Consider the following 15,017-nt stretch of genomic DNA (forward strand, 5'->3'; position numbering starts at 1 on the left):
GGAGCAATATGGCCTTAGTTGCTAATGCTCCAAATAACAACAACAACAACCAAGGAAGCTCTCATAATTATGGCTAAGGGTTTGCTTACTTCCTCTGCTTCCTCCTTTAATATAACTGCATAGATCCCATCCACCCCGGGTGCCTTTCTTGTGTTTATCTTCAACAGTTTCTCCTCCACTTTACTCTCAGTTATTACAAGATTCTCTAGCTTACTGCTAGAGTTGAATACACCTCTGGCTTTCCCCTCGCTAAATAACTCCTCATGTGTGAATGTCAATGCAAAATATTCATTTAGTTTGTTAGCTACCTGAGCAGGATCATCAACAGTTGTCCCATCGATATCAAGTGGACCAATCTGATTCATCCCTTTCCTTCTAGAGTTTACATAAGTAAAGGACTCTTTGCTGTTTTTCTTTGCATCCCTTGACAAAGATTTCTCATACTCTGCCTTCGCCTGCCTAACCTCCTTTGTAACTTGGTTACAGATCAACTTGTATCTATCATAGGCTTCTGTGTCATATGTTAATTTGTATGTATCCTATGCATGTTTCTTCTCTGCCATATGCCTCATCAGTTCATCTGACATCCATTTTGGCCTAAACCTTGAACAATACTTCTTAGTTGGTATGTAAAGCCTAGTAGCTTCCAAGATAAGTTCTTTGAATGCTTCCCATTTTGCATTTGCTGTTGGTAACATCATCAGTTGGTCCCACTGTATAGAATTTAAATACTGTCTCAGTCCATCGTAGTCGCCTTTACGAAAGCAATAACCCTTCCCTTTACCCCTAATGGTAGTTACCTCTTTGAGTAAATCCCACTTCAGCACACTGTGATCACTGCCACCTAGTGGTTCATTTATCTGCAGATTCTTAATGCATGAAGAATCACTGCTGGTAATCAAATCAAGAGTATTACTCCCTCTAGTTGCCTTCCGAAGATGCTGATGTAGAAAATAATCATCCAATAAATCCACAAAAGCCTTGCTAGTGTGTGAGTGACCAGCCCCCAAACTCCAGTTAATATCTGGGAAATTAAAATCTCCCATTATAAGACTCTCTGATTTACTGGCCCACTCTATTTCCCTGTACAGTTTCTTATTATACTCATCAGAGTCATTAGGCCTATAGCACACTCCTACTCTCAATTTTGATCTCCCAATGCTTATATCACACCAAACTGACTTGACACTGCACTGTCCAGCGATGTCAACTGGCTTCACTTCCTTGGATTTGATATATTTCTTAACTAATAGCATAACCCCTCCTCCCTTCCTATCCAGTCTATCCTTTCTGTAGACGTACTCCCCAAATTCCAGTTCTGCATTCCTTATATCTGTGTGACACCACGTCTCTGATATCCCAACAATATCTGCTTTTGATGTTTTGAGCAATACCTCAAATTTATCAAATTTATTTACTAAACTCCTAGCATTGGTGTAGACACAAGTACATGCACCTATTTCTATTCTTAGCTACTCTAACACAACCCATGTGTTTACTTGTACCGCAGTTACTCCCACCAGTCTCTGAAATATCCTGAATCTTGTTTTTCAGCCTTCTGCTCATTCCAATAGAAGCAGTGCAAAAATCTCTTTCACCTCTGCCAGTGGCTACTGTCAATCTATTGGTCTTTGTCTCCCCCCAAGCTAGCAGTTTTCCGACCCACCTAACACTGCCTCGATAGCATCAGCAAATATTCTTGGACTGTACTTGTTAACAGTCCAGGCTGAAAAAAATTCTGCCCCTTGAGCCTTGCACAATCTTTCCAAGGCCGAATTGATCGACAAGGCTCTCATCATATGCTCCCTCCTATCGTGTCTGGACAGAATTGCAGACACTTTCAAATTCAACCCTATTTCACGGCTTTTTTTCAACAGTGACCTGTACTTGTTAAGCAATTCTGCCGGTCTCCTACTCTTGATATCATTAGTGCCAACGTGTACAACTATATCACCTTTTGTGCCCTTAAAAGATGATATCTGCTCTACAAAGTCATCAACCTTTGCCCCTGGCAGACATACCCTGGTCCTGTTCCACCTATCCTTTTTACAAAGCATGTTCCCCGTTTCCCTGACAATAGAGTCACAGTGTACTGTGTACAGGTCTGGAGGCCTCATTTTAGGAGGGATGTAGAGTTGCTGTTGGTACAAAGAGAGAGAATGAGTACAAAGAGGGGCAATAAGATTGGTGAGGGGAACAAAGGGGGTGCTCTTACCAACAATGGCTTAAGTTCTGCAAATTGCAGTGCCTGGAGAGTAGGCAACTGCAAGGTGATATGTTTGAAGTGTATAAGGCCTTGAATGGGTTGAGCAAGCTGAATGCTGATGGGATTCTTCCTCTTGCTCAGATTAAGAACCTGAGAGGGGTATAGATTCAAATTGAGGAAAGACAGTTGTAGAATAGATGTGCAGAAATTTGCCTTTAGCCATCGGGTATTTGATTGGTGGAACAGACTTCCATCTTTTGTTGTGGAAGTTGATACCTTAAATAAATTTAAGACTGAGCTGGACACGCATTTGTAGTAAATGGAAGGGTGAAATGGGGGGCATAAGCTTCTTTCTTGCATCGTATGCCTCTACTAATGCTAATATCACTGTCAGGTTAAAAAATAGCAAGAAATAATTCAAAATTGTTTGCTTTTTTTTTTTTTTTTTTGGTGATATCTTAACTGACATTCTTTTATGAGCACAACTATGAAAAATCCAATTTTTTATATTGGGAAACATATTGTTTATTAATTTTTTAAAATACAATCAGACCTCTGTTTTTTTATGAACTTCCATATAGCAAATTTTTCTATGTAGCAAACTTTTTGATTTCCCCTTGGTCATTACATTGAAAAAAGTCCATATAACGAAGAAAATTTTTGTATAACGAACTGATTTCAAGAGACTTGTGTATGCATTGTTCTCACCTCTGGCCTTTAGGCAATAAAGCTGATGCTATAGAAAGCAGGAATTATTATTATTGTCATTATCAGCTGTATGGTGAAAGGAAGTCTGAGGCTTATGCTACACCAGCCAAAAAAAATTTCCGAGTCACCCTGATAGAGAGAGCGAGCGAGAAGTAGAAAGGAGTCACCAAGAAAGAGAAGAATGATGATATCCAGCTCAGGACTCCGGGTGTGCCAAGTCCATATGCACCAGATGTGAGCCCCTGGGGTTAAATTAAGAGCTAAAAGGATGAATTCCACGAATTAAGAGGTAAAACATTCTGGAACTTGCCTACCAAGGTGTGGGATAGAAAAAGATGGATGGTTTTGGGACAAATCTTTGCCCAGCTGTGGGTCAGCAATGGCTAAAAAGAAGTAAAACCTATACACCACTGTACCAAGAAGTTGCGATTGTCAACTGCTATCTATATGTCCACAGCCATTGGAAAAGGTGAAGGCATGTTCCTGAAGCAGACATTGGCTCTGGTCAACCTGTTTTCTAATGTAATAATCCTATTAGAAAATTAGGAGAGAGTGATTTTCCCTTATCCCTGACATTCATCTATTGTTTTAAAGAAATTAGTCATCCACACTTTTGCTAAATTTCAGATGTCGCTGTTTAAATGGTAGGTACAAGTGGTCCCTAAATCAGTTTTGTTTTAGCTGCTGTGCAAGTAACCTTACAATGTCTAAGAGGAAATTCTAAGAGGGCCCCTTTGTTCCTCTCACCAATCTTGTTGCCCTTCTCTGTACATCCTTCCTAAAATGAGGCCTCCAGATCCGTACACAATTTCTGCTTTCTACTCAAGGTGTGGCCTGACCGTTGCCTTATACAAAGGGATAATCACCTCCTTGTCTCTGCTAGAAAAATTCGTATATATCATTGACAAAACTCCATGACCTGCTCTGGCAGCCTGTCTGCACTGCTCAGAGAACTTTATATCCGACTGCACAATTAACCCCAGGTCTTTTTTATTCTCCACCTCCTGAGTGTAGTACCACACAGTTTGTATGTTTCTCTTGGGTTACTGCTACCCATATGGAATACTTTGCATTTGCTAATGTTAAACTTCAGTTGCCACTTCTCAGCCCATCTGCCTAACTTTTCTAGATCCTGTTGCATTAGCATACTGTCTTTACTGTCATTAACAATCCTGCCAACCTTTGTATCATCTGCAAACTTGGACATTAAGCCTGATATACCTTCATCGATATCATTGATAAATACACAAAACAACAATGAGCCCAACACCAAACCCTGGGGGACTCCACTAAGAACATTAGTCCACGTAGAGCAGTATTCATTTATTACCACTCTCTGCCGTCTCCCACTCAGCAATCCCCTTATCCATTGCAGTAACTTGCACTTAATGCCATATCACTCCAGTTTGTACAGCAGTCTTCCATATGCAAGAGTATTAAAAGTGTTCTTGAAATCCAAGTATATGATATCAAAATTATTTTTTTGCATACAGTTCCTTTGTGACCACATTATAGTATCCAATCAAATTGGTCAGACAAGGCTTCCCCTTAACAAACCCACAATGTGGCCTAGAAGCAATGAGGATCTAGGTGATCCTCATTGCTTCTTTAACCGGTGACTCCATTATTTTCCCCGGAACAGAAGCTAAACTAATAGGTCTATAATTATTTGCATCACCCTTTGAACCCCCTTTATGAATTAGGGATACATTTGCACATCTCCACTCCATGGGTCCTCCCCTGAATCTAAGGATGCTCACATAATTATGGCTAAGGGTTTGCTTATTTCCATCGCTTCCACCTTCAATATAACTGAATTGATTCCATCTGCCTTAGGTGCCTTTTTGATGTGAAAATATCTATGTGCTGCACTAGAGTAAAATCGATTCATAATGAATTTTTCTTTTAACGGAAATGAAGCAGTTGTTTGGTAACAAAGAAAGCTGACCATTTAGATTTTAAATGATGCAAATTACATCACTTCCTATTAGGTGGCTGTTAGATTTTAAATTATGTGAATGACGTCACTTCCTAAATGGCACTAACTAGAGCTGTGCTGAAGGTGAGGTGAATGAAGCTCTTACCTCAGATTAAAAGTAGAAAGCCAAAAGAAAGATTAAAAAATTGCCATGATTAACAGTAGGGCTCAATTTTTCATTCTCGCCTCGGGTACTAAAATTGCTTGGCATGGCCCTAGAGCTAACGATGGTAACTGAGTCACTAACATTGATTCAGTAGAGTAAGTTCATACTAAGATACGGAAATTACCGTATTTTCCGTTTAATTATTAAACCGAAAATCACTCTGCGTCTTATATGGTCAATGTCAGATTAGGCCTAAAGACTACCGACAATGCATTTTCGATGATGCAGTGCCGGTAAACTGAGTTCTGAAAACTTCCTTTTAAAATTCACACCAATTTTACTTAAGATTTATCTGTTTAAATATAATTTTAACAATTATCAGTGGTTACAATCTATGGCAACAATACATACCAATAATCTTCTTTTTTTTTTTTTTGTGTGTGGAAAATTTGTCGAAATCTGTGTGATATGAATCTCACAATCAGACATAAGTAAAAACTTGTTTAATTTTCCCATGTGTTTGCTTCCTCTATAATATGATCTCACACTTTTATGGTATTCCTCTATGATCTTGCACTTTTATGGTATGGCGGGCTAATTAGACTGGATCGGGATTTTTCAATTCCAATCGTCTTTTACAAAGAGAAAGTGATGCCCGTATTTGTCTTAGGGTGAGTAAGAATTTCTGTTACGTTACTTCTGTCAGCTTTTTTCAGAAACAAACATTTCATTATTGGTTGAACATTTACCCAAGCGTATACCATTATTTTGAGAAAAATATATTACCGTATTTAATTTTATTATTATTTTCTTTATCAATCATTTTTTTATAAATTTCAGGACACTCTGTTGTGATGGAGTTGCTGAGAAGGTATTGCTACACAGTTGCCTTTAAATTACAAGTAATAGAATTTGCAAAGCAATATGGGAACCATGCTGCTGAAAGACATTTTGGACCACCTCCTACCGAGAAAATGGTACGTGCCTGGCGAAAGCAAGAGGAGAAACTTTGACAAGCAATAAAGTCAAAACACAACCTTCACATGCAAAAAGCTAGATGGTAGGAACTGGAGAATGAGATGAAGACGTGGGTTACAGATCAGAGGAGCCAAGGTATTGTGGTAACAACTAAAAATATCATTTCTGAAGCTAAATTGAGGGCAGCTGCAAGAGGGCATGATGACTTTACAGGTGCTATAGATTTATGAAGAGACACGGATTAGCAATGCGAACAAGAACAAGAACAAAAATAGCACAGAAAATGCCTGAGGAGTACAAAAACAAAATTATTGATTTTCACGGATATATTATCAAAGTCAGAAAAGAAAATGACTTTGAACTTAGTCAAATTGCAAATATGGATGAAGTTCCATTGATGTTTGACGTTCCCCCTAATAAGACAGTTGATTTTAAGGGTGCTAAATTTGTGACCATTAAAACTTCCGGCAATGAGAAATCCCATTTTACAGCAGTGCTGGCATGTTGTGCTGATGGTACCAAGTTACCACCATTACTAATATTTAAAAGGAAAACAATGCCGAAAGAAAGCATTCCAGCAGAAGTTTTTATTCAAGTTCACCCCAAAGAATGGATGGATGAGCATGGCGTGAAGTTTTGGCTGGAAAAGGTGTGGTCACGCTGTCCTGGTGAACTTCGCAAGAAGCTGTCGCTTCTCGTGTGGGATCAGTTCCGGTCTCACCTAACTAATTGTACTAAGATAAGATTAAAAAGTTTAAACACGCAAATGGCTGTAATTCCTATAGGGTTAACGGGTCAATTGCAACCCCTGGATGTATCAATAAATAAGCCTTTCAAGGACTACATGCGTGAAGAACGGAATAAATGGATGATGCTCCCACAGCATGAACTAACATCAACAGGGCGCATCAAAAGACCTACCATTGTACAGGTTTGCCAGTGAGTCAAAAATGCTTGGAATGAAATTAAAATGGAGACAATAGTACGATCGTTTAAGAAGTGTGGCATAACCAATGCTCTTGACAGCACGGAAGATGACCTTTTGTATGAGGAAACAGATTCATCTGACTCAGAGATCGCTCATAACATGGACGATAGTGACATTGAATATCTTGAATATTATGATGATTTCAGTAACGGATTTTTAGGGTTTAAGGATAAATGAAAATGTCAGACATTTCATAATCTTTAGAACAAATAAATATTTAAAAAAATTTCTTGTGTTTTATGAATTGAATAAAAACTCCATGTTGTAAGTCCATTTAATAAAAAAATTAAAAAAAATAAATGTAACTCCATTTAATTTATTTTTAATACCTACCCCCTGATTACGTCCCGTATCATGCCATGTCGCCATATTTGTTTACATCAATCGGTAAAAGATCACTTCTTAGTTTCACTGTAAACAGTATCAAAGGATAATAGAAGGGTTATTATGATTATTTTTTCCAAAATATGTGGCCACAACTGGGTGCATCTTATATGCCCGTGCGTCTTTATTATGTTATGCAAGAATAAAAGCTTTGAAGCCACCGAAGAAGCCTCTCTTGTCGAAAAGGAACGAGTTCAAAAACATGGAGAATGAAAAAAATGCAGACTTTAATGTTTTTTTTTTTTCCTGCACAATTGTTCATTGTACTGATCAGAGTCATTAGGCCTATAACACACTCCTACTCTCATTTTCCTTTTCCCAGTGTTTGTGTCACACCAAACTGACTCAACATTGCACTGTTCACCCATGTTAACTGGATGCGCTTCTTAGATTTTGTTTCTCAACTAACAACATAACCCCTCCTCCCTTCCTACCCTGTCTATCCTTCCTGTATACATTGTACTCCCCAAATTCCAATTCTGCACTGCTTATATCTGTGTGACACAATGTCTCTGATATCCCAACTATATCTGCCTTTGATGCCTTGATCAGCACTTCAAATTCATCAAATTTATTTACTATACTTCTTGCATTGGTGTACATACAAGTATACATGCATTTGTTCTTACCCTTAGTTACCCTAACACAGCCCACGTATTTACTTGTTCTATGATGACTCCCAGCAGCTCTTGAACTCCTTAGCAACTTGCTCTCTAGGCTGCTACTGCTCATTACAATAGAAGTAATGCAAGGATCGCTTTTGCCTATGGCTACTGTTAATCTTTTAGTCTGTGAATCCCTCCAAGCTAGCAGTTTTCTGACCCACCTAACACTGCCTCTATAGCATCAGCAAATATTCTTGCACTCTTTCTGTTTAAGTGTATCCCATCCCTGTAGAAGCAGTCTCTCCTGTTAGCAAGCACAGACCACGCTGAAAAAAATTCTACCCCATGAGCCTTGCACAATCTCTGAAGGGCCAAATTGCTTAACAAGTCTCTCATTGTTTACTCCCTCCTGTCACTTCTAGGTAGAATTGCAGACACTTTCAAATTCAACCCTTGCTCATGCACACCCAGGGTCCTCAGCTGGATATCATCATTCTTCTCTTTCTTGGTGATTTCTCTCTCTCTCTCTCTCTCACAGGGTAACTTGGAAATTTTTTTTTCTTTGGCTGGTGCAGCATAAGCCTCAGGCTTTCTTGCACTATATGGCTAATAATAATAATTAGTGCCGACTTGTACAGTAGTGACAATATCAACCTTAAGTTGGATGAAAATGAGGACAATATTAAACCTTCCAAACAAGAAATCCTGTTAGCATTTGAAACTTTCCTTCTCTCAATTAGAAGGAAATGTAACAGAAAATATATTTGAGTGTTTAAACAAATGCGAATATTTTTTTGAATGGTGTACAGTGGAATCTAGTGTACAGCAAAAAATAACAAAATATTTTACGACATAATTCTTAAAAGTGTACTAATACATTGTGCTCATCACGAATTAGTCATTTCTTAATATGTATGTATTAATAAATTAATTGTTTTAAAATATTACAAAATTTATTTATTCCCAGTTATTTCTGATTTATTTCCCATCTTTTACTATATTTCTGAATTTACAGAATTTTTGATTGTTGAAAAGGTCATATTTCTTTATAATGAAATTTCTGTTTAACAAATTTTTTCAAGGGAATGATCAATTTTGTTATATAGAGGTCCAACTGTACCTTTACACATTCCACTTTATTTTTTATGTTAGCAAGTGTAACTTAAAAAAAAAATAAAAAACAAAATTACAAACAACTCTTGCTTCAATGACTTGATGAAAATAACATCTGATTATATGCAGGTATTGGTTTTCTGAAGCCTAACAGAAACTTTTCTTTTATTTTATTTTTCATGGCAGACTTCTTCTTTACCTCAGCATTGGTGGTAGGGCTCCTGACAGAGGTGCCTCAGTAGCCAGGTGGAAAGGAGCAGCAGTGCGTAGCACACGCTTCTTGATTAGACCAGGGTTTGAGCCTGTCACCACCAAATACGGAGGATGCGGAAAGGTCAGTGAATGACCACCGCATATCCCGGAGCAATATGGCCTTAGTTGCTAATGCGCCTAAAAACCAAATAACAAACAAACAGCTCCTGACAGGTTCCCTGAAAAATAATGTTTCCATATTAATCAATGATTAAAAATTTGGAATTTCTTTTTACCTTCATAAAATGTATTCACACTTTTAGTGCAATAGTTTCTGTAGTGATTTTATGATGTTTCAAAAAAAAATTGCATGTGAGAATCTGTGAGGGGACTCCATCACTGTCTTTGCAACTACAGTAATCCCTTGATTTGCGTGGTTTGCTATTGTGCAGTCAGGTATTTACTACCAAAATTTTAGATTGCGCGACAAGTTTCGCTACTTGCTCAATTTTGTTTACAAAGCTTCAAAAATAGGAATGAAGAGCAGATTTTGGAAAAATATTTATGCTTTTTACATGATTGAAGATTTCATTGAAGGAGAAACATTTCACCATAACAACATAAAATCACACAGAATTCCAGCTATCGGTATTATCGCAAATGCAGTAAGATTGAGTTTACTAGCCGTTTATGATAGATTGCACTAACAAAAAAAGCCCAATAAACCGGAAAGTGCAAATTGTTTTTATTGTTTTATGGTTGTATAATATCACAAAGGCATTCAAAACTGATTCTTATAACCAAACATAGCAATGGTGGTGTGTTTTTCTGGTTATTTTTGAAACAACTTCCTCATTCGAGAATCCCCTTTATCAGTTATCCTACTTTAGCTGTTCAGACAGAATCTTTTTCTGGTTTGCGCAACGTAAAGTGGTTTAATCAGTAAGCATTGCTTTTGCTGATTTAATATTTCTTGTCTATATAAAGTGTGTTTAATTAGTGCCTAAAATGAAGAAAGCTGCAACAAAGAAAATTTTAAATTTAGAGGAAAAATTAAAAATCACTAAGGAGTTAGAAAATGGCCAAAGGTTGTGAGATTGACCAAGAAATAGAGCATAAATGAATCTAGCATTTGACGTATTAGGAAAAATGCTGAGAAAATTAAAAGTTCAGTTATCTGTTCCACATCATTGGCTGCAAAAAGCACTACAAAAGTGAGAAATTCTATAATAGTGAAAACTGAAAAATTACATTCTTTGTGGATTTCATCTTAATAAAAAAAAAAACAATTGCCTCTTAGTTCAGATATTATTCACACCAAAGCTCTGCAAATTTTTAATCGCTTACAAGAAGAAGCCAGTCCATCCAATGCAGATGTCTTTCGGGCCAGTAAGGGTGGTTTGAAAATTTTAAAAAAACATGTCTTCACAGTCTAAAATTAGTGGGCGAAACTACAAGTGCCTCTTTGCCCTTTTACAGAAAATAGGTTCCAGAAAAAACTTTTATGTAAAATAATATTGAAATTTCAGTTCTGTAACTTAAAGAATATTTTAAATGTAATTCCTATATGCATTTATAAAGATATTCAATAATATATTTTAACCTGAAAATTATAGCTCCCTGATGTGCCAGATACCAGAATGAAGTTCATAGAAAGCCTAAAAAGGTAAGAATGTTTTAACTATTTTTCTGTCATTTAATACAGTAAAATTCCAATACAATGAATACCATTTTAATGAAAATTTGTGTGGTGCTTCTGTCTGCTTCCGATGTATAATATAAGGATTATTATATTTTTAGGTTTGCCCACCTTCAAAAATCATCATGCCCTGATTACTACCACTTGTATCAAATGGAAACAGAAAAAAATAAATTCATACACATAAAGTGGAGAAAAAAAATCTAATGCCAGGGAGCAATGAAACTTTGAACTGCTAGTAAATAACAACAGGAAGTCATATGCAAAAATAATGGCAAGGATGAGCTCTATTGGAACACAAATAGACATGACTGTTCCCCAAATGAGTCTTACTCCAGAGGCATGATATCTTTAGAACAGGGTAACAAAGCAGAAAAGGCAGCTGTTGCTCCTATTTCAATTCTACCAAATACTGTAACTTTGTCAAAGGCTAATGGCAAAGGCAGTCATTACCAAAGAAATCTGCTACCCCAGGAAGGAATGGATGTCAAAATGAAAAAGGCAATTGATGGCCCAATTTTGGTGATCTTTACAGAGGAAGACATTGATACACAACATTTTTTCTTTTTATTCCTAAAAAAAAAAAAAATCTCAATTACTAAAAACAAAGCTTCTTGCTGCCGGGAAAACTAAAATAGTGACTAAATTTTTCCAGTGAAACTGCTATGGGTTTCAAGAGAACTTGACAACATCAAGGCCCTCTTGCATCTCCACAAAGTAGTTTTTCTGTGCAATGTGCCCAGATGTTTTTTTAAAGGACTGTGAAGACTTCATATTATGAAATCATTTGCAAGAATGAACTGGAGAATAGGCATGCATATGGCAATGTAACAATCCTTGTCGGCAACTATAACCCCCTTCTTTGTAGTTCAATCTTACTATCAAACATAGAGGCATTTGTCATTCACCTTGCAATAAAATTCATATTAATAGTCATTCCATTTATTTGCCATCTCAGCTAGACCTTTCCAAAAATCTCTTATAAATGGTAAACAGCAGAGACACAACCTGTTGCAAGAAGCTTTTTATCTTATAGCAATGCAGTTTTGTCATTTTGAATGTTAATCATTGTCACGATGGAAAGAATTGTTGAAGATAACTGCAGGTTGCACTGCCCTTCTACTTCCTGTTCTGATGAAAACATTAGCAGGATTTGGGAATTTTTGCAACACGATTTCCAAATAACAGGTTCAGATGCTAGCAGACAAGTTAAGTTGAACATAAACAAAAACAATTATCATCAAATTTTGACTGAAGATTTTGGAAAAAGAAAATTATATAAAAAGGTTGTTTTTAGATAAATTGATACTAGAATGAAAGGAAACTCATCCTGATATTTTTGCTGATCTGCAAAATTCACTTAATAACAACACATTCATTATTTCCATTATTGTTGGAGATGAATTTGGTGCTTCTAATGTGACCCTTCAGTGAAGAGCAGAGGGGAACCCTGTTATCTTCACTGTAAAAAGTTTGTGTTCAAAAGTTGAAAGTGAAATCCTTGTTTATCACTTTGATGCAAAAGAGATTACTAGTATAAATGTTATTCAAGACTTTTTTCTTAATTAACAAGGTGTGGAAGCCTGGAAATTATCCCCTCTTACATGATAACACATGCCCACACAAGCACTTCTGTCCAACAGTTTTTGTTTAAAAGATAAGTCATTGCCTTATGCCATCCTCCATATTTTATAGATTTGTCAACACTAGACTTCCTTCTGTTCCACAGCTGAGAAGAGCCATGAAAGATTATCACTATGAGGACATTCCACACATTTAAGCAGCTGTGGCAGAGCGTATGAACAATATTTTCTGAGAATAACTTCCAGAGTTGTTTTAGCAGCCTCCAGCAACATTGAAACTGTTGCATTCATGCAGTGGGAGACTGCTTCTAAGGAGGAAAGTGCCATTAGTTTTTAAGTACCTTCCATGATTTTTATAGGATCCATACTGGATGGCACACTATGACCATAGATGCCGATGCACTTAAAAATCCCCAAACAAATCATACTGGAACTTTTCTGACAAGATATTGGTCTTTATTTATATGTGAGGCTTGTTCAAAAAAGTGCTGACAACAGCTATTGCAGAAAAAAACACACTTTCTCTAATTTATATGTGAAGCTTGTTCAAAAAAGTGCTTGCAACACAGCTATTGCAGTAAAAAAACACTCTTTCTCTAATGGATATGTTACCTGAAATATGTGATTCACTCTGGCAATCTTTATATGATAGAGGTGGGGGGCCATTAATCTTGAAGCTCGTCTAACAATGTTCATGCAAGTAAAAAAAAAAAGAAAAAAAAGGGACTCTTCTTTTTGAGGCCCACCTGGCCCTCTAGTATATGCCATATGGGGCCATGCAGCCGTTGACAGCCTGGCTTTGTTAAAGCATAGCAAAGGAGTATTGCCTACTTTTAGTATGTCTTGGGTTGTCCAGAAAAAAATTGATCTTTCTGAGTTGCTCATTCATCATGATTCTTTGTGGAATTAGAACCACAAGGAATCATCTCTGGAGAATGGCAAGCTGTGTTCTTGTAGATTTACCATTGCTTTTGCTGCAGTAATGCCTGTACAGCACCCAGCCATCTGATAGCTTGCATCATCATGCAAGATGCCTTTCAGTCTCTAAAAATAGCATAATTGTGCTGGATAAAATTTAGGCTTGATCCTATAAGACGGAACTCAAATTCAAGTTCTGTGACTGGTGTTACCCAAGTTCTCCACATACAAAAGAAATTCAGACAAGAACCAGGTGATATGAAAGCGACAGCAATTATTGCACGTGACTGAGATCCAATTACTCTCCATCATGCAGTTCCAGAAGTCAAACTATAACTGTTGTGCACAGTCCATTCCTGTAAAAGCATATGTTCTCAACAGTATGTGAAAGCATCACCTCACCATTTTCTAGAGACAGTGCTGCCCATCTTGCACAAAAATGCAGGGTGTCATGTGTAGCAGGTGCTATCAGAGTGATGACAGTGCAGTAATGTCTTTATAGTACTAGCCATAATACGGCACTACTGCAGCGATACAAATGGGAAATCTTTAAGTCCCCCATCCCCATTCTCTGGACCTGAGTCCTTGAGATTGATTTCTTCCACAAGGTGAAGGAGCCACTCATATGTTAACACAAAACATACAAACATACAACATTGAAGAGTGGCATGGGCTTGCAGAGTCAACTGCAAGCAGATCACTTCTATGCCATTCATTCAATAAAATGAGGCTGCTAATGATATCAGATACTTCCTGCACATTTGAGATCAAGTTGTACAGACATCTACACCTTGTTAATCAAGGCTTAAATCTTGATTAACAGTTATACCAGTGGGGAAAGGAAGACTCCTTATGCACAATCCCATTTGCATCAAGAAAAGTGACAGATAAAGATTTCACTTTCAACGTCTGAGCACAAACCTTTTTCAGTGAAGATGACGGGGTTCCTCTCCTCTCTTAACTGAAGGCTTACACTGGAAGCAGCATATTCATCTCCAACAATAATAGAAGTGATGAAGGTGTCATTAAGTGAAATTTGCAGGTCAGCACAAATCGCAGTCTGAGTTTCCTTTACTTTAAGGGAATGTGACTGTGAAATACTGCAACTTGTAAATAAAGTTCATTTTTGTAATAATTGTGGTGTGATTACTTTTTGAACATGCTATATTATATATATATATGAGTATGACATTTGCTATGTAAGTAGTTAAACTTTATTGCACATAATTTATGGATTAAGGCCACTGCTAAAGAAATTAAATCTCACAACCATAATGAATAGTTGTAATATATATTTGGGGAAGGCTGGGTTGAAATCACTTTGTTTCTGTAGTGAACTATATTAAATAATAAATAAATAATTAAAATACATAAAGATTTCCAATTTTGATAGTGAAGGTTAGGCCAAATGGATGTCAAATATGTTTATAATTATTACAAGTATTTTACTCACTGCTGACCCAATAGAGAACCAGATTAAAGGTGAATGAAATCAACTTAAAATAAAACTTACAGAAATGCAAAGTAAAATAAGAATTTAAAAAATGGGAATAAAAGAA

The 15,017-nt window shown here is 36.9% G+C and overlaps 1 protein-coding gene across 1 annotated transcript in view; it reads left to right on the forward strand.

The window, feature by feature from the left end:
• Positions 1 to 6,946: 6,946 nt before the first annotated feature.
• Positions 6,947 to 15,017, forward strand: part of LOC150087268 (Fanconi anemia group A protein-like) — a 202,739-nt gene continuing 194,668 nt past the window's right edge. The window contains exon 1 of the mRNA XM_090372428.1: positions 6,947 to 7,125. Within this exon, the coding sequence (XP_090228554.1) occupies positions 6,947 to 7,125 (179 nt within the window). The remainder of the gene's footprint in view (positions 7,126 to 15,017) is intronic.

The sequence above is a fragment of the Mastigoproctus giganteus genome, chromosome 4 (genome assembly GCF_048544385.1).
Source record: "Mastigoproctus giganteus isolate SK-2022 chromosome 4, ASM4854438v1, whole genome shotgun sequence".
NCBI lineage: Eukaryota > Metazoa > Arthropoda > Arachnida > Uropygi > Thelyphonidae > Mastigoproctus > Mastigoproctus giganteus.